Genomic DNA, 18,628 nt, shown 5'->3' with positions numbered 1-18,628 from the left:
CCGTTATGTCTGATGTTTTGGGATTAATATTACTGCTGCATTCATGTGTATGTTGCATTTTACTGCTGTAGATGTTTGTGGTTGTGTTAATTTTAACTACTTTCTATGCTGTTGGCTAGTTTAATCTACAGTAATGCATCATGTGTTGATGTATTTTCCAGATAATCCAAGATCTTTTTTTTAATTGCTCATTCATCTTAAGAAGCAAGAGAATTTTCTCATTTTATCAGGAAAAAATCCAATTCAAAATCACCAAATTTGGAGATACATGGAAAGCAACCAGTAACTAAAACTGCCACAGCAGATGAATGTAGTGCAGTAAAAAGAGCAATATTTGCCTTTGAGATGCAGTGGAGTAAACATATTGTCAAATTTCAGCTGTAAGAAATCATCAAAACCATAGAAATTAAGTTGTAAAGCAACACTAATAATCCCCCAATTATGTTTTATATGGAAAATAGATACTAAACCTTTGCATTTTCTTTAAATTACTAATTTTAATACAAAAGCACATAATATACACTGACACTCTCAACACGAATGAGCTAGCGTCATTTCAACTTTATCCTCAAGAACTAAAAATAAGGAGCACTTGATGTGTACTACAGTCGTTCAGCCTGAAAAATCTCAGAACCAAACTCGAAGCTCAACACTGAATGTAACATTACTTCCAGTATTCAATAACAAGTCCTTCAAGAAGAAAGCTCTTTAAAGATTTTTTTCTTCAGATATTCCTTCCAAGCGTCCTTAGTTGAGAGCTCCATAGAGTTCCATTCAAAGTGAGGGATCTGCAAACACAAATGATTTCATATGATTCAGTGCAAGAGATGTATAAGACCACATGCAGTCTTTAAGTGTTTTCCCACCTGAACCACACGGTATCCCAGGATTTCAAGGTGTCTTTTCCTCATCAGGACTTCGCCTTTGACGTGGTGAGAATTCTTGCAGAAGGTCTTTGAATCAAGAAAGTCCACAGCAACCCTGAGTGATGAGTAAAAACAGACATGTTCCAGTTCTGAGCGGTCTAATTATTCATCTTTAGTATTCAGGCTGTTTTCTGGTGCCTCCATACCGCTGAGCTCCAGGCGGCAGCTCGTCCCTGACGTGTTCCGGTGAGCTCGTCCCCCAGTCAACCTTTCTTCTGTCTGAGATTTGCAGCCTGCTCGGCTCACTGTAGGGCACCGGCTGCATGTGTTTGTCCAGTATGCATTCAAAGTCTGAGAAGACAAAATATGGTCACGTTGCATTGAATATTTGCTACGCTTCCTATTCACTTCTGTTCTGAAGCCTGTTTAATGGACAAATTTAGACGTGCATTTCCGTTTTTGTTGCGATCTTTGACTGAGCAGATGTGCTCAGTGCTCATGTGTTGGCCAATAGAAACATTTCTAACATTTACATTTTTAATGTATTTTGTTATTTCTTGTGTTCATTTCAGTATATATTTTACACTTCTCTATATTTCTCTCTGCTAGTGTTGATATGCTTATGTATGTATGTATGTATGTATGTATGTATACACTGTGTATTACTGTGTGCAATGCCTGGGCAAAGGGCTAAAGTAAAACATGAATTTCCCAATTTGGGATCAAGCCCATCTATCCATCCTTTTGTCAATCTAGTTAGTGATTGCTCTGATGAATATTTATTTATTACAGCATCAGAAAAGTGACAGCACATCCTGTTTTGAGCGCTGTAAATTGAAATTCAGACGTATAAATCGACTTGACTGGCTACTGTTCTTTGCATTTGAGGAAGAACGAGGCTCAAACCTATTTCTTCCTCAGGTGCAAAGACTTTGTCAGAACAGAGTAGAAAAGGTGTGACAAACTATCATCAAATCAGTGTTCAATACGAAGATTAAATTGGCTATTTTACTCACCTATGGTGTAAAAATATGGAGTGACAACTGCTATCCGAACATGGTTGATGCCATCAAGAACCTCACCCAGCATTTTGTGGATTTGCTGTTGCGCAGGACTGACAGAGCCATTCCCTGAAAAATATGTCGGCAGGAAAATGAAATACTTTCCATTAAGTATAGATTTATTTCAATTCCATTCTTAAAAAGCCACCTGAACAAGTGAACAATGTCTCTGTGTTTTTACCTTTCTTTAGCAAATGCTGGCAGTAGCGGTCATGAAACCACGGCACCTGGAACTCGGGACACTCGAGACACACGGCGCGATTGAGCTCCATGAGGCGCAGTCTGGTTCGCATGACGAGGGCATCAGGTAGGGCTGGAGGAAGTACAGAGAACAGTGACATGAGCCACATTGAGCATGTGTGATGTGCCTGAATAATTTGCTACTGATGCATATTAACAATCGTATCTTCAACACAATCATAAGAAAAGTGGAGACATACTTTCCAATTGGGCGTCCAGCTTTCCCAGAAACTCAACCCTGAAGATTTCTCTGACTAGTTCCTCGGGGAAACAGTCAGCCACAGCCAAAGAGTATGCCAGGAGAACTAGCAGATGTGGGTCAAAGGAGCCTGCAAACACAGAGCAAATGTGTTAGAGTAAGCCTGAAATAAAAAATGAAAACGTATAAACAGGTTCACTTACTGATATGAGGAGTGAGGCGCTGAACACAAACATCGTACAGCTTGTCTGCTTGTACAGAATCATAATTCAGGACGGAGAAGGGCAGCAGGGTGGCATATGTTGCGGAGTGGTGAATCTGAAAAATGATGCAGGAAAAGTACAGTAAATATATGTTTAATTGTTGCAGACTTACCGTGCTGTGACGTCTCTCAGATCACCTTGTCAATGTCTTTAATGGCCACACTGGCGATACGATCCATCAGAGGAGGGCAGAGCTGATTTATCCTGGTTAAGAACAGGGCCAACTCAGGCACATTAGTCCATTGAATTTGGTCCACCATCCTCTGCAGAGTGACCATCGTCTCTTCGACCAGCATCTCTTCAAACCAGTCTCCCGAAATGTATCTGAGCTCCTCCAGCAGCAAGTCCAGCCGGTCAGCCGTCTGCAGCCTCTCGTGCCCGCAGCGGTTCAGGGTCTGCAGCAGATGGACGTACTTATTGGGAGTGTTGCGGCGGTAGGAGGGATCGCTACGCACCCACTTGGCGAAGGCAAGCGCAATGGTGTTGAGGTCGTTGAGACTGCACTGGGTCATCACCGCATCTACCCGAGAGATCACGCCCTCATCAAGCCGCGGGTGGGGCAGCATGGACAGAACGCGAGTTAACATAGTCACTTCGTAGGGGAAGACGCTGTGCAGCAGAAAGCTGCAAGATGAAGTGTTGTTAGTCTTTGTTTTGTTCAGGGATACAAAATTGACTCCATAGCTCAAAAAAAGACTTACGTGATCAGAATGTTTCTTAGTTTTGTGAAGAACTCGGGGTTCTGGTACTGCAACAGAAAAAGGGTTTGGGTGATTCTGGCCACCTCCACTGGTTTGTAGACAGGAAGGTTCCTTTGGATTACTGATGCAATTCTGGAACATAATTTAATAATAATAACATATTACAAAATAGATATTTCAACGTATTGGTGAAGACTTAAAGGAGGAGGAGAGATACAGGCATAAAATACACAGCATTATGATAAAAATCCCCTTAAATGTGACTTTTAAAGAACTGTGAACAAAATATAACCCAAGAGAAGGGTTTACATTTAAAGATAAACTTCCCAGAGCTCTTTGATGGGCAAGTTATGTAATAACGACACCAAGATTTTGTCAACTGCTGGTTCTGAGGTCAAAAATGAATTTTCAAATCTAACTTTTAAGACCTGTGCTGCAATTTCTCATTACTTCACAGTTGACGTATATGATAATCCTCACATAGTTGCAATAAGTTGATATTGGCTTCGCTTCTTAAGCTGTGTGGGTGCTATATGGAAGAGGTATGAACTCACTTGTTCAGTAAAGTGAGATTCCTGCTCTGAACCTCCTCTAGAGCTTCAGCTACAGCCAGAGCCTGCTGTGCATTGAGCTCATCCGCGAGCAGAAGGGCAGTGTTCTCCAACCTAAGACGGACGAGACCACATTGGAGACCTGTGAGACTCGGGAACTGCTGTAAAGGGTTAGACTTCCACTCATGGATCACTCCACTAATAATGCTACAAACCGTTCTCTAATCTCCACACTGGCCATCGGAGCGAGAGCAACAAACAGTCTAGTGAAGGAGAAAGGGTCCGTGCTTGAATCAACCAGCTCTGTTAGCCTTTGTTTAACAGCCAGCCTAAAGTCACAGTTGTTGAACTGCAGGGACTGATACAGCCCCATGATGATGCTAATGTTTTCTGCGTCCATCCTGGGAATGTTGCACAAGAAGATGTCGTTGCACTTCTCCAGCAGAGGCCGGTGACTGTGCTTGATGTTGCGCAGGAACTGCACCACTCTCCTCGGGTTGTTATAATTTGAGACATCCATGGTGTCCAGGAGATGGTCTGCCCTGTCAATGAGGGCATCCCGAAGCCGGGGAGAGACCAGGGACGACACACTAATCATCAGTGTAGTTAGGATCCTGGGAAAACATGGCCACTGAGTGAACACACAATACGAGACGCTTATATTTGAAGATATTGACGATAAGTGTCTCATGACCAACCTGGCATCATCAATACTCGACAACTTCTGATCCACAATACTCGTGATGTGGCCCATTAGAGGACTGTGTTGAAGCTGCTGATCGCTTAGACAGATGGCAAACTTGGATAAGGATGCCATTGGAAATCTGCAATTTAATGATTAATCCATAAATCAACTGTCAGAAAATTAAACAGTAATTTATTTTTAACAGTAAAATAGTAATTTATCAAGCAAAAATGACCAATATTTGCTGGTCTCGGCTTCTGTAATGTGTAGATGTGCTGACATCCTGCTGATCTGTTTCATATCAGTGTACATTTTAAATGTTCCGGCTCTGGGAAATTATGATGCAGATTTTTCATGTTTTTCTGGGCAGTGATAGGAGTCATACCTGTCTATTCTCAGCCATGCTTCTGAAACCAACTGCTGAACAAGAGAGTCATGTGGATCCACGTTCAACCTAAAAGATGAACAATAATGTAAAGTATGTTATAGTCACTATGCTATGATTCAAATGCATTACATATAGCCTGATTGTGTCAATGTCTTAATGTACCTGAGGAAAATGTAAAGCATGTCGACCAACATAAAATCATCCATAAGAGCAATTTTGTTCTCCGCCAAAACCCGGAGAGTCAAGAACTGTGGGTGGTTCTTAATGAGCTCAATAGTCCGGAGTATTTGTGGCTTCTCCCTCTGAAACTGCCACAGCATCCCCACAGCCCAGCTGACATGGTTCACTGTGAGCTTGGCCTTGTTCTTCCCCACCACATCAAACAGCTGGTCCTCAGCAGAGCAAACCCGCAGCTGCTCCAGGACCTGGTCCCGGTTCACTGTCCCCCGGTGAAGGAGCCTGCGAAGAAAGGAATTCGCACACCAGAGCCGAAACATCACCACAGACCCCAGCTCAGGTTAAGAATGCACTGGGGTCTTCATTGTACCAGCACAGGGTCCCACTGTCCACCTCAATGTCACAGCAACAGGTAGGTTCAGCCAGTTGAGCTCACATCCACAGACCCAAAGTGTGGAGGGAGAAGATGTTAGGAGCTCTTTTAAGGACCTGTGTCAACTGAAGAAAAAACACACACAAAAAAAAACACATGATTCTAACACTTATCACAATGTTTTCAATTCTGTTTAGTTGCAAGATTAATTGTATGTACACAGAAAACACTGGCATGACAGTGAAGTTAGCTCAGTGTGACATGTTAACCAGTGTCATGTCGCAAACAGCCCCATTCAGAGATCTGACTTTCCTTTAGTGTATCACTGGAGTGAGCTAGCAGAGGCTAAGTTCACTTTGCTAACGCGGTATTCACGTGCATGGAGAAACAACCATCTAAAATGACTGACGCTCACAGATTATTCCTGCTAGCTGGATTCTGAGCTAGGTTTCTGAAGATTGTAGAGATTCACGAATTATAGATTCAACACAATCAGAACACTGTCATTTAAAACGCACATTCAAAGTCAAAATTACCCAACAGCATGTGTGCTATACCGTTCACTTCCGTAGGCAGTGACGTAATGAAATTGAATGTTTTGTAACCCTATACTTTGCCTTTCAGGCAGGAGTCCATGCGTACTGGGGTCCTAATTTGAATTTAAAAGGTTGCTTTAGCAGACATTTTACTACTCCGAACGAACAGAACACATCCGGAAGTTCACAAAATACCTTTAAACATACAAGCCGTCACTGAATAACAGGGGGAACTTTGAGTTCAGACATGTGGAACTATTTCTTGTGAAGAAAAACAAAAAATAGTACGCAGGGTCAAATAAATGAATCACATTTTACCACTGGGTATAAATAAACAGAGACGAACACCGTACTGAAATACGTCATGGACGTCAACTAGCAACGTAACTTGAATAATTGTTGTACCTGACAGTATAATATCAGGGCAAAAAAAATCTCCATTTTTCCCAGCTGCGCGCCCCGCTGCGTTGACTGGCGCACGGTTCTCCAAATACACTGACGTCCTTGCCGCGCCATCTTTGGAAAACAGTCGGCTCAACGCTGAATGGAACTTAATTTTCGTCGTTTGTGAAAAGTACTCGCTGTATGGACTGATCTCATACGGTTCCCAGGTGATGTGATTTCGTGTTAACAGCTTCTTTGCAATATATATGCATTTAATATGTCGAAATTGTACAGAGGAAGCCCTCTACATGTTGTCTGGCTGAGGCTCGATGAACTTGCTAATGCTAACCCCTGGCCTAACTATCGATAGATGGCTATGGATGCCCGTGATAGATGGCTATGGATGCCCGTGGGTTTAACGTTTCGTGAAACCATAGTGATAGAGACCAGACTGGTGAATGTGTGAGCGGGGGCATTTGTGTTTATTAAACACAAAACTTATCTCCGCAATCGGCTCCACAGGTCAAGTGAGACTTGAAACGCGTTGCTAGTTAGCCAACGTTAGCATACTAGTCGAAAACAAACGAACATTGGCTATCCTAATTATGCAGGTATTCCAGCTGTCGGCACACCGTAAACTGAGTCAGTAACGTTTATCGTGTTAATTTGAAATCTTGTAATTAATCACGAAAGATATGCATTCAACACATTAATGAATTATTTTGTGACACATTGACACCAGTACCATTTAAAGAATCGTTTTGCTGGTCAGACCAAGTAGTTGTGCAGGATATGCCAGCTACTTCCGCCTGACAATTGACATCCAAGTAAGTTATTAGTTGCTAAATTGTTATTTATCTTTGTATTATCTGTGTCTCTCGCCTTCAGGTGTGAGGTCAGTAGAAGTGATCATGGGGATCAAGGTTCAGCGCACTCGGTGCTTCTTCGATATTGGAATCAGTAATGTGCTCGGTAACAAAGTTGATTAAACACTTAAACACTACACTGTATTCATTTCAGACTGATGTACCAAATGAACTGTCTGCTGAAAGTCATTTTTCATCATGATAAACAAAACTAACGAAGTATCAATGCTCTTGCCTCACAGTCGGCAGGGTTGTGGTGGAACTGTTTTCAGACATCTGTCCCAAAACTTGTGAAAACTTCAGATGCCTTTGCACAGGTGAATAAAATCTTTTCTCCACAAGTATATGCCAGAAAACGTTTTACATCATGGCACAGTTTTAATGTTGAAAAGTACTGTGGTTTCCTTCAGGTGAGAAAGGCATCGGCAAAGGAACTCAGAAGCCTCTGCACTACAAAGGATGCCTGTTCCATCGCATTGTAAAAGACTTCATGATTCAAGGAGGAGACTTCAGCGAAGGTGAGCTAATAAAGGCTGAATGTTGTGAATAATGTAGTTATCTTAAAACACATCACATCATCATATGGCCCAATTAAAGTACTGTAAGTCTCTCTGTGATCAGTATTACAAAGCTGTCAGCATCAACAAAGGGTAACCCATTTGAATAACCAGCAGTCAGCAGAAGTTTCTTAACATCACAATTCTCTTTCTCCTAGCAGCTCCCTTTGCTTATGTTTTATTTGTTCTCTGACACTGAAGGTAATGGAAGAGGAGGCGAATCCATCTATGGAGGCTTTTTTGAAGGTAAAGAGGCCACAGTCAAAGCTGTCAGTTGTTATCCAAACCGACGTTGGCTTCAAGATGGCAGTATAATCTTATCCTTTTCCCCCAGATGAAAGCTTTGCAGTTAAACACAACAAGGAGTACCTGCTGTCTATGGCCAACAGGGGCAAAGATACAAATGGATCACAGTTTTTCATGTAAGCACTATGTCTATTTCTATAAATTACAGAGCTGATGCATTATTAACCATATAAATGACCAAATGCCTTTTTTTTTTCCTTGAATGACCTTCTGTGACACTATAGAACAACCAAACCATCGCCACATCTGGATGGGTAAGTGCTGCTTGATTGTAACTGAAATTTTTATAATGTACACACGTTTTGCTGTACTCAGATCATCATAGCTATAAATAAAGCTCAACATCACTGTATTTTTTTCAGTGTCCATGTGGTTTTTGGTCATGTGATTTCTGGCCAAGAGGTTGTTCAAACCATGGAGAACCAGAAAACCGATCCTAATAGCAAACCGTATGCTGATGTGAAAGTTTTGAACTGCGGAGAGCTCGTCCCTAAATCTAAAGGTTCGTTTGTGTGAAGCATTTTTTAGTACTTTTAAAAATAGTTTCAAACTTCAGATTAGATTTTATATAGCAGTGTATCTAACAGACCCCTCAATCCTTGCAGCAAAGAAGGATGAAAAAAAGAGAGAGCGAGTCTCTTCTAGCTCCAGCAGCAGCTCCAGCAACTCTGAGAGCTCATCAGAATCCTCCTCTGATTCAGAAGAATCAGAGAAAGAATCCAAGAAGAAGAAAAAGAAGGCGAAAAAGCTAAAAAAGAAACGGAAGAAGAAGGACAAGAAAAAGTACAGAATTTACATTTACACTTTTGCTGTCAACACTGTCAACAGTATGCAGTTCCTTTATTCTGAGCTGCCATGCTTTCCTAGGTCAGAGGCTGAAAGCGTTGAAGAGAAGGAACAAGAAGACTTGGTTACATCTACTGTACGTCCTGAAGAAATTCCACCCGTCCCAGAGAATCGATTCCTCATGAGGAGGAGTCCCCAGGCAGTCCAGAAGTCAAATGAGGAGGCTGAAAAGGATCAGCGAAATAAGGAACAGAGGCCACGAGAGAGGTTAGTCTGCTTGACAAACAGCTGTTATGACAAACATCCAAACATTGTGTGTTAATTATGATGCCTTTTTTCTCTCCCTAGTACTGGCTCAACATATGTCTCTCAGTCAGTGTATCACAGAAGACTGGTGATGACACGATCCGGGAGGAAGATAAAGGGCAGGGGTCCGAGGGTGGGTACACTGCAACTGCAATTTTGACCACTTTTAATATTATGTTCGAGTACATAAACATTTTAATTGCACTTTTGTAAGATTTCTGTCTTGACCAGTGTTAGCTCCAGTCAGTAAGTGATTTATCATTTCTCCCTTCCAGTGGTATCGGACCCCGTCACGCTCTCGTTCAAGGTCCAGAGATCGTTTTCGGCGCAGTGAAACACCTCCACATTGGCGCCAGGAGATGCATCGTCAGAGGATGAGGGCAGTCACTGGAGAGCGCTGGATTAAGGGTGATAAGTAAGATGACCTCACTTTGACTTTTTAAAGAGTTTCTAGTCAGCCTGGCCAGAACTAGTTCTTGTGGTACTCCAATATTTCAAAGCTAATCAGTGTCATTAAACTGTGCTAAAATTTTAAGAACACGCATTATGTAAGCGGATCATTAAGATGTGGTCTGAACCTTTGAGTCGTGTGTCTAACATAGGTGACATTTACTCTTTTTTGTTTTATTTTATTTTTACAGAGGAGACATGAGCGAGGCCAAAGATGAGGCTGATAAAGCTCCAAGAAGAGAGAGACGGACCTCCAACACAAAGCATGAACACACAACTGAGGGTAAAAAAGACAAGAAATCTCGGTCACATAGATCCAAAAGTAAAGAAGAGGACACTGTGGAGAAGGATGAGAAGGAAAGCAAAAACAAGGCGAAGAAAAGGGAGAAATCTCAAAGCCGCAGTAAAAGCAGAGAAAAGAGTCGGAGGTCAAAAAGCAGAGAGAAGGGTCACAAGCGCAAAAGTGATGACAGAAGAGGTCGCTCGAGGAGCAAAGACCGAAATGCTAGTAAGAAAGAAAAAGAGTCAGAATCTGATCACACCAGAGATAGAAATAAAGGTCATGAGTCCGAAAAAAGGCATAAAGAGGACACCAAAGGAAAAAATGGTGAAAGAACTAGGACAAAGTCACAAAGCAAGGAAAGAACGACGACTAAAGATGGGCACAGGTCTAGGAGCAGGAGCAGGAGCAGGGACAGGGACAGGGACAGGGACAGGGACAGGGATAGGAGTAGACCTCAAGCATCAAAAGACAAAGAAGAAAAACGAGAAAAAGACAGAGACAGGGGCAGAGAACGTAGCAGGAGTCAGGACAGACGACACAAAAGTGAGAGGGAGAATAAGAGGCGAGGAACATCCAGGGATAAGGAACATCGAACAAGAAGTCCAGACAGAAACAGGCCTAGAGACTCGCACAGAAGCAGGCGCTCCAGAAGCAAGAGTAATAAGAGAGACCACAGCAAAGATCGGTCATCTCATAGAAAGGACAAAGACAGAGAAGCCGCCAACCAAAAGAGAAGACGAAGCAGCAGCAGCAGCTCTGAGAGCGATAGAGACGAGAAAAAGAAGAGGCAAAAGAGCCCAGATTCCAAACGGAGTGGAGCGAATAGTACCTCCAAATCCAAAGACGGACGAAGCCCGGCCAAACCAAGACCAGATAGTACAAAAGGCAAAGACCGAAACGACAGCAAGAGGAATAAATCGAGCTCTAGCTCAAGCTCCGACAGCGACTGATATCTTAAAGGAAGAGATTGCGGAATTTTGAAGTGCTGATTTTATATTGACTACACATGTAGTATACAACACCAGCTTTCCATCTAGAGGGGGACTTGTTGGAGTCACATTACTCATTCAGTACAAAAAAAAAAAACAGTTCCAAGGTTCAGTCAAAGCTGACATGATATTAAAGTCTGTTAAGAACTTGAAAGAAACTACAACAGAAGCTGACAAAAAGTTGCAGTGACAGACTTAAGCATCACGTGAGCTTTGGTTGAACTGTGGATTTCACTGTGGATGGAAGTAGTGGTGCAGTTAAGTGCATTATACTGTTGATGGGTAGCTGAAGTTGCGTGGCTAGGTTAGAGAAAAGAATTTGTGACAGGAAAAGTGGCACATCTACAGTCTGTACTGTACAGGCAGTGAGTATTAAAGTACCAGGTTTTCTTTTAATTGTACATGAAGTTTCAAGGCCTTTTTTTTTTAAATTGTGGATTCTTTGGTAAATTATATTTTGACTTAATTGTAGTCAATTTCAGACTGAAAAGCAGATTCAAAATTTTCCTGCAACAGAGATCCTTTCGGTGTCTTTTTCCCCATGGACATTTTCTCCTGAAATTTGATTTGATGTTAGTTTATGCACTTGCTGTAGACGATAAGGTCTTCAAGTTTGGCAAAAGTCTGATGTTTACCTGTCCAAGTTATTTTTACTGCGGCAATCAGTTTGAAAGAGGACACTTATAATTTTTTGCATGTGCATCCCTGCCACTGTTGGATGAAATCTATACATCCATGACTTCTTTTACTGTAATCTTTTTTTGTTAACTAGTCTTGAGATACCTGTTTTGTTTTTTCTTCTTTGAATGGAAAATATATCAACACCATGCTGTAACTACAACATCAAATCCATTTCTTATAAAGCGTTTTGTGCCAGTTGGTTTTAAGAACTCCCTTGCAGTGTCAAACGAATTAAAAGGCTGAACTTTGATTTAAATCAGTTCTTTCAGTATTCTGTTAATGCTGTCACACAGTATCTATTGGGAGGTCTGAGCATTATTGGCATCCAAAATTACAGTAATCAACAGTGATAACAGGGATTTTACACTGTGCTGGTAAGATGTTGTCATCCAGTGTCAGATTCAGTCAGCTTTGGTGGTGATTAAACGCTTTCTGTATATTATTGTCATCACTGCTCGGGGTAGTTGATGGGCGATATTCACAGAACATTTTGCTGTGTGACTAATTTCAAACAGCAACTCTAATGCTCTCACAAGTTACTCTACACAATGTGGAAACATTACAGAAGTTTGCAATAAAATAACGCATTCAGACTAAAACATTTAGGAAATGTGAGATCATCTTAAAGCACAAATTATTCAACAAACACTTTGGAGAACATCCCTGCAAAAGTTTTTAATATACTGTGTAAAATTTGTGAAAATTATCTGCTTCACAGAATATGAAAGTTGTACAGCACGACCTGAATGTTCACTATAGAGCAAACTATTGAGGGTCTGTTGTATACAGAGGAGGGAGTGACTTCAGGCACAGCCGTTGTCACATTTAGTGTGTTTTAAGGATCTTGATAAAATGTTCAGTGTGTTCAAAGATGAGACTTTAGGGGGCCAACCAAATTTGCCAGCTGGGACTGACCCTACAGCATCACCATGTAAATCCAACCCTCCTCTTTGCCTCTTGAATGTCTACAACCTCATTAAGCTCTTTAATGTTCTGGGTGACTGCAGAGACATATTTGGGCATTTGAGCACCGGTACGGTCCTGAACAAGGTAGCGAGGTCTGACTCCACTAGCAACGAGACCTAAGCCTGCTTCAGCCCCCTCCCTTGCAGCTTTGCAAAGTGGAAAGACGTTTCGCTGGGCCTCCCCCGCCGCATTGATGACTTGCTGTGAATACTGCTGAAACTGGATTTCCTCTTCAGCAATGAGTTCTGCGTTCTTCTTATCAAACTCGAGTTCCTCCCTTCTCAGCTGCTGGTGCCTGGCGCTCTTCTCAGCCTGCATTTGGAGGATGAACGGTAAATGGCAATTAAGTTTTCTCTCAGGGTACGAGAACCATAAGTACCACCAAACCATAATTGTTCAATTTTGTAACGATGTGGCAGAGATAGTTTAACATTACCATCTGTGTGGCATTGAAGTCTTGTAATTGTCTTCTATGTTCTTTGATCTGCTGAGCCTTCAGTTGTTGTTTCTCAGAAAATATTCTGTCAGCCTCTTTCTTGGCTTGAAGTGTGTCTCGGTCTTTCCGTTGTGCTGTTTTGTCCCTCTGCTCCTTTCCTTGTCTCTGATGAAACACAGTTGGCGTTACAGGTGTAACAAACATTAGCTGCAGCTGGATTAACATTTGTTGAACCCGCAGGTGACGACCCCACATCAATGACCAACGAGACGTTTAAGTAACTTTGCATTTTGCAGGACATCAGACGCAGCAGCTGAATTTGTGTTACCATAGCTTCTCTGTGTGCAGTGATCGACTTCATCATGGTGGCCTTCTTCTCCTCCTGCTCCTGCTGCTGTTGTGCCTGTCTTGCATCTTGCTCAGCGACAGCCTTTGCGATCCTCTGCTCCTCACTGACAGTTTGCTGCTGCTGTGTGACTGTCAGTTTGTTCATGATCTTCTCTCTGTGCATCTGTGCCTCTCTGAGGAATTAAACAACTCACAAATATGATTGCCTTAACCTGAGATTTCATTCCTAGCGTATGTCTGAGATGAGTGTTTTATGTGTTTATTGTTCTGCTGGGTCTTACCTTTGCAATTCTGCTACTCTTTCTTTTTGTAACTTCACCATTTTTTGTTTTGCAGAGAGAAAAAGTTTCCTTTGCTTCTCCTCAGCCTCCTGTTTTTGTGCATCTGTTGCTCTTATGAGTTCCATGTTGGCAAGGTGTTCCTGTAAATAGAGTACACAATAGTAAACATACGTGTTACATAAAAAAAACAACACAACACTGGATGTGCTGTTAAGACTTCACCAAGTGATCTTTCATAAGGTTTCTCTTCTGCTTTGCTCGTCTTTCTTCTTCCTTCCTTTGCTCCAACTGATGCTGCTCCTGAAGACGCTGGGTTTCCTCTCCATCCTTCTTGTTCTCTATCTTCTGTTGCTCTCTCACCAGCTCATTTTCCTTCATCCTAAAGAAAATGAATCATATTGTCACCAGGAACAGCTGAGCTGCACTATTATACTTTACTGTAGGGTTGCAAAGGGTTTTATTTTTTATACTGTAGTTTAGTTACCAGTAGATAATAGCATATGAGCAAAAGCAAAGTGCACAGTTTATAACACCTTCTGCTCGTTTTTGCCAGTTAGCAGTCAGCATATGGGATGGAGCCTGATTGAGCATGGTACTTGAGGTGTTTTAATTCATTTATTTCTAGTCATTCTTGTTAAATGACTCAACTCAATTAAATATCAACTCCATTGATCTAATAATGTTTGCTTATGATATGGTAAAAGCTTTGTTTTTATCTGCATATGGCCTGGTTTAGTGCAGCCTGAGCAAATAATCCCTACAGTGCCATTTTATTCTCATTATTTCCTGTCATTTCCCATGATTCCCATGGAGAAACTTCACTTGAAATATTCCAGGAGTTTTGCAGCCCTGCTTTACTGCATCATTCTACCTACAACATAAGATGTTAAATGCATATTCCCTTGCACACTATAGACAGACTACAACAGTAATGCTCTTATATGAAACAAATCTAGAACTCTGTAAGGACCCTGACAATCGGTGCATCTGCTGCAGCATCTTCAAAGCTGGCTCATGGGTCAGATGTGAGACTTACTGGCGTTTCAGGTGCTCTGCAACAGCCTGCCGCTCAAGCTTTTCCTGATGTGCCTTCTCCTGCTCCTCTTTCAAGGCTTTGTCCTCTTTAGTCTTCACCATATCCAGGAAGTGTTTGTCCACATCTTTTGAGGCGCTCTTGATTCTTTGCTTCAGTTCAGTCTGGGCCTCCCTCTCCTTCAGCACCTCTGTCAACAAGAGTGCACCCTGTGCAAGTAGTAATAATGAACCACTGTCCCAAAACATCAATATATTGCCAGACACATACAAGTGGTACAAAAACTCAAGTGATACCAACATGTAATCTTCTAACACGGTCACTTTGATAATACAGCTGAGTTTTGGCTTTTTCGATGGCCTCTTTCCGCTTCTGCTCCTGATATTTGGCCTCTTCTTCATCAGTCAGTTTCCTTTTCTCCTCCTCAATCTCCTCCTGAATCTTCTTCGCCTCTAGTTTTTTTTGCCTTTGGCCCTTTGATGAATGTAAACATGCAGTGTGTTAGACTTTAGCTTTAATGCAGTATATTGTGCTTTTTGTAACCTCACAAGCACTTCGAAATTAATACAAGCAAACAATGTCCGAGAAAATCCCTGTATTGGCAACTTACAGCAAAAGTATTGGACCACAGTTTCACCACCTCTTCTGATTCCCGATGCAGGGCCTCTCTCTGTTTTGCCGCCTCTTTCATACTGTCCTTATCTTTATTAACCCCGTTCAATACATCTTGAATCCTCAGCCATTCAGCCTTGGTTAGGACAGTGACTTGTCGGAGGTCTGGTGGCTGGATAGTCCAGCTGTCTTCATCAGCTAGAGACGTTATTTCAAAAAAAGGAGAAAATTACCCTAAGAAGACCTCTTGTAAGTCAAACACTAGAACACAGTATATTAGAGAGGATATGAACCATCACTTTGTGTAACTTGGGTAGCTGAGGACTGTACATATTAATAACTTAAAATAGTCATACATTAAATGCTTTTTTCCAGAACATTATGGGGTGCATATTTGTTTCTTCCATGCTGGAAGAGATAAAAGTTGCTGTGTGCCAAATAAAAGCTGATGTGTTAATATAAGATGGGCTTATACAAGCTATCACTAAGAGCACTCAGGTGATTTCCTCTGTGTTGTTTCTGAAATTTGGGGATTTTAACAATTTAAGGAGCAGTTCTGAAGACTATTTCTGATCATTTTTCTAGAGTAAATAATTAAGATTTGAACAGCAATAACAGAAGAGCTTCTTCACGGGGTGGGGCTGCACCGGAGGTAGGGCTGGACTAAGTGAAATATAAAGAAATATAAATAAATGCAAAGGTAGTGCTTTAAGTTAATGTAAAATCCTGCTTAGCAAATATACCTTTCCACAGGAGGTTGTCTTCTTTTGAATGTGGCTAATTTACAGATTTGCTTATGTTCAGAGTCACTTTTGCATTGTTCTAAATGTTTAAGTCGACAGAATTTCAATACTGCTTTTTACCATCAACGATTTATTTAACTATTTTCATGTTGCTATTAGCCATGAAAGCTACCGTTAGCTTACCTGCAACGAGTTCAACCTAAAACTCTGTTGCTTTAGCTCTCACCTCTCTTACTGGAGCCTCTTCGTCGGCCGTGCTGAACCACCGATGCCATTTGTGTTTGATATATTAGCTGACAATCAAATAAACAAATACAACGACCAAGCAAAACAGTTGACAAGGAAACTCCTACTGTTTCACTTCAACTCTCTCCAGGTTAAATCGAGCGGCGTCAGGCTCCGTGTTTGTTGCGTTGTATCCCGGCAACGCTTGAGCCAATCCGAAGCCTTTCCTCTGCTCGAAGACAGGTGGCGCTGTGTCTCAGTAAAGTTATTCCTGTTTGAATGTAACCGCCCCAAATTCATGTTTTAATGTGAACTCCCATCTGTATGCAGACCTGAACAAAGAATGTTTGACACCTTTGGTTTTTTTTTTTCAAATAATGTAAATTAATCGAATTTCCTGCAGAAAAATACTGAAATTCAAAAATACCTTTTACAATCATTTCTTTGGTTGGAACAAAACAAAATTCCATAAAAAAAGTGATGTAAATAAATCTTAAGCCAACCAAAACTCTTACAAAGTATTCATGAGTCAGTGCAGGTCACAATATTACTGGCACCCTTTAAATGTTTTAAGGCATAATTGCATCATCACAAGCAGGTGATTCCTTTAATTTGTAATTAAACTCAGCTGTGTTGAGTTGCAGGCATCTATAATATAGGTACAATTCAGTTTGAAAGAAAATCAGATTTGTTCTTTCTTTAGTACATCATCTCTGTGTTTGTTTTCAGAAAACACCAAGCAGGCTTTAAAGGAAAGGCATCCCCACAGTTAAAAATAGAGGAGGAAAAGTGATGTTATCTGACGCTTCTTACACTGGGTGCATCATGAATTCAGGAGGCATTTTGGAGCACAACATTGAACCCACTGTCATATCCTGGGTCTCTATACACTGTAGAAGATAAAAACAAACAAAAACAAAACAGCTAATCCGACAGAATATGCTATTGAGGTCCTTGAAAGCTCCGTTCTCACTGTGTCAAATTAAATTAAAGTACAAACTAAAGTATCAGCTGGCTTGAAGTTCTTAGATCCAGCAGTATGACTTTGCTTTCGGACTACATCTAGAGAGATCTTATTGCACTAAGAGGTACTGTTTGTTGTTTAGCAGTCTGATGGATGTTGGCAGGAATGAGTTTCGTAGCGGTTCAGCCTGGTTCTGGGGACCCTGAGTCTTCTGCCGGAAGGTAGGAGCTGGAACTCAAGGTGTAAAATGTGAGTTGGGTCAGACAAAATTTTCTGTGCCAGTCTGGTAATGGGCTGCTCATGAAGCAAGTGGATGGGAGGATGATTCCTGACCCCTATCATCTTCACAGCAGTCCGCACCAGACTGGCAATCTGTGACTTCGACTGCACAGTCAGGTTGCCGTACCAGGCCGCAATGCCGTATCTGATGATACTTTCCAATGCAGCCCAGTAGAAGAGCAACATGATCCTCTGCTCAACTCCATAGACCCTTAGTCTGTGTAGAACAGGCATGCGCTGTGTCAGGAAGGAGTGATACCACCTCAGAATGTAAGAATTCACATTCATCTCCTTCAGTTTTCCCCAGCTGCATGGTGTTGAACGCTGAGCTGAAATCAACGAACAACACACATGCATAAGCTCTGGGGTCCTCGAGGTGTTTGCTGACCAGATGAGTGACGCTTGTAATAGCGTCATCAGTGCCTCGACCCTGCTTATGAGCAAACTGAAAGGATTCCAAGTGTGTAACTAGTGAACTGAGATGGATTAAGATGAACAAAGGATTCTGCATACAAACAAATGACATATTTTCAGATCTGCTATTGAAAAAAGAAATAATGGTATGACTGTGACAGACGTGTGTTATTACTGGGCTGACACAAAGATAAGGGGGCTGTCATGCGCAGCCTGAGTCAGGTGATAAACAGTGTGTGTTAAATTAAGAAAAACTGGACTTGCCTGACCTGACCTACTGTTAAAGGGAGGAAGATGTGAATGAGTTTGATATTTCTGGAGAGATTAAAGTCATTTCAACAAAAACACCTAGGTCTATTATATATTTAACTTTAATAGCTTCATATGGATCTACAGATCCATAAGGGTTTATGATCAAATCTCTCCTGTAACATGTATACTGTATACCTATCCTAAAATTCATTACAGAATATCTTCTTGTTTGTCAAAGGTGCTTGACTTTACTCAAATATTGCCCATTTTATGATTCTTTGTCCTTTTATTCCGTTGCATTAAAAAAAATAAATAAATAAAGTACAAGTACCTCAAATGTGTGCTTCATTAAGTACTTAAGTGAATGTAGCCTACATTCATTCCCCCACGCTAACATATCAATCCTCGGTGATTTGTGCTGGTCATA

The 18,628-nt window shown here is 41.4% G+C and overlaps 3 protein-coding genes across 4 annotated transcripts; 1 reads left to right on the top strand and 2 right to left on the bottom strand.

Moving 5' to 3' along the window:
• Positions 1-394: 394 nt before the first annotated feature.
• On the bottom strand, positions 395-6,066 carry fastkd1 (FAST kinase domains 1). Of its 2 annotated transcripts, none has more exons than XM_041951001.1 (15): positions 6,023-6,066; positions 5,117-5,629; positions 4,952-5,020; positions 4,580-4,705; positions 4,097-4,495; positions 3,885-3,995; positions 3,331-3,462; positions 2,767-3,253; positions 2,570-2,684; positions 2,368-2,496; positions 2,109-2,240; positions 1,883-1,996; positions 1,073-1,217; positions 867-981; positions 395-788 (listed from the first exon to the last, which is right to left on the bottom strand). In XM_041951001.1, exons 2-15 carry the CDS (start codon positions 5,449-5,451, stop codon positions 693-695), a joined length of 2,505 nt encoding a protein of 834 aa, XP_041806935.1. In that variant the 5' UTR covers positions 5,452-5,629; positions 6,023-6,066; the 3' UTR covers positions 395-692. The 2 variants fall into 2 exon arrangements, with proteins under 2 accessions (XP_041806935.1, XP_041806936.1); XM_041951002.1 differs by having other exon boundaries at positions 5,920-6,040.
• Positions 6,067-6,519: 453 nt separating this feature from the next.
• ppig (peptidylprolyl isomerase G (cyclophilin G)) lies at positions 6,520-11,368 on the top strand. The gene is made up of 13 exons (XM_041950331.1): positions 6,520-6,651; positions 7,313-7,396; positions 7,533-7,607; positions 7,701-7,808; positions 8,049-8,093; positions 8,182-8,269; positions 8,378-8,407; positions 8,516-8,655; positions 8,759-8,936; positions 9,021-9,206; positions 9,288-9,378; positions 9,521-9,660; positions 9,887-11,368. The coding sequence occupies exons 2-13, from the start codon at positions 7,336-7,338 to the stop codon at positions 10,926-10,928; spliced, it is 2,184 nt and encodes a 727-aa protein (XP_041806265.1). The 5' UTR covers positions 6,520-6,651; positions 7,313-7,335; the 3' UTR covers positions 10,929-11,368.
• Positions 11,369-12,572: 1,204 nt separating this feature from the next.
• ccdc173 (coiled-coil domain containing 173) lies at positions 12,573-16,342 on the bottom strand. Its single transcript, XM_041951436.1, is given in 9 exon segments — positions 12,573-12,926; positions 13,051-13,215; positions 13,379-13,571; positions 13,680-13,819; positions 13,902-14,058; positions 14,716-14,921; positions 15,013-15,186; positions 15,323-15,522; positions 16,267-16,342. Coding segments are annotated over 9 exon segments (1,665 nt in total).
• Positions 16,343-18,628: the final 2,286 nt, after the last annotated feature.

This window comes from Chelmon rostratus, chromosome 13 (genome assembly GCF_017976325.1).
Source record: "Chelmon rostratus isolate fCheRos1 chromosome 13, fCheRos1.pri, whole genome shotgun sequence".
NCBI classification, from domain to species: Eukaryota; Metazoa; Chordata; class Actinopteri; order Chaetodontiformes; family Chaetodontidae; genus Chelmon; species Chelmon rostratus.
Note: the sequence above shows the minus strand (reverse complement) of the source record. Positions and strands in the feature narration are given on the sequence as shown.

What these genes read in the sequence shown, in the direction of transcription:
- fastkd1 (XM_041951001.1), bottom strand. Translation starts at nt 5,451, where the DNA reads ATGTTTCGGCTCTGGTGTGCGAATTCCTTTCTTCGCAGGCTCCTTCAC. An exon ending in CCAGCATTTGCTAAAGAAAG is followed by an intron (nt 1,997 to 2,108) that starts GTAAAAACACAG and finishes CATATTTTTCAG; the next exon opens with GGAATGGCTCTGTCAGTCCT. An exon ending in CTGCCGCCTGGAGCTCAGCG is followed by an intron (nt 982 to 1,072) that starts GTATGGAGGCAC and finishes CTCATCACTCAG; the next exon opens with GGTTGCTGTGGACTTTCTTG.
- ppig (XM_041950331.1), top strand. Translation starts at nt 7,336, where the DNA reads ATGGGGATCAAGGTTCAGCGCACTCGGTGCTTCTTCGATATTGGAATC. An exon ending in CTATGGAGGCTTTTTTGAAG is followed by an intron (nt 8,094 to 8,181) that starts GTAAAGAGGCCA and finishes CTTTTCCCCCAG; the next exon opens with ATGAAAGCTTTGCAGTTAAA. An exon ending in AATGGATCACAGTTTTTCAT is followed by an intron (nt 8,270 to 8,377) that starts GTAAGCACTATG and finishes GTGACACTATAG; the next exon opens with AACAACCAAACCATCGCCAC.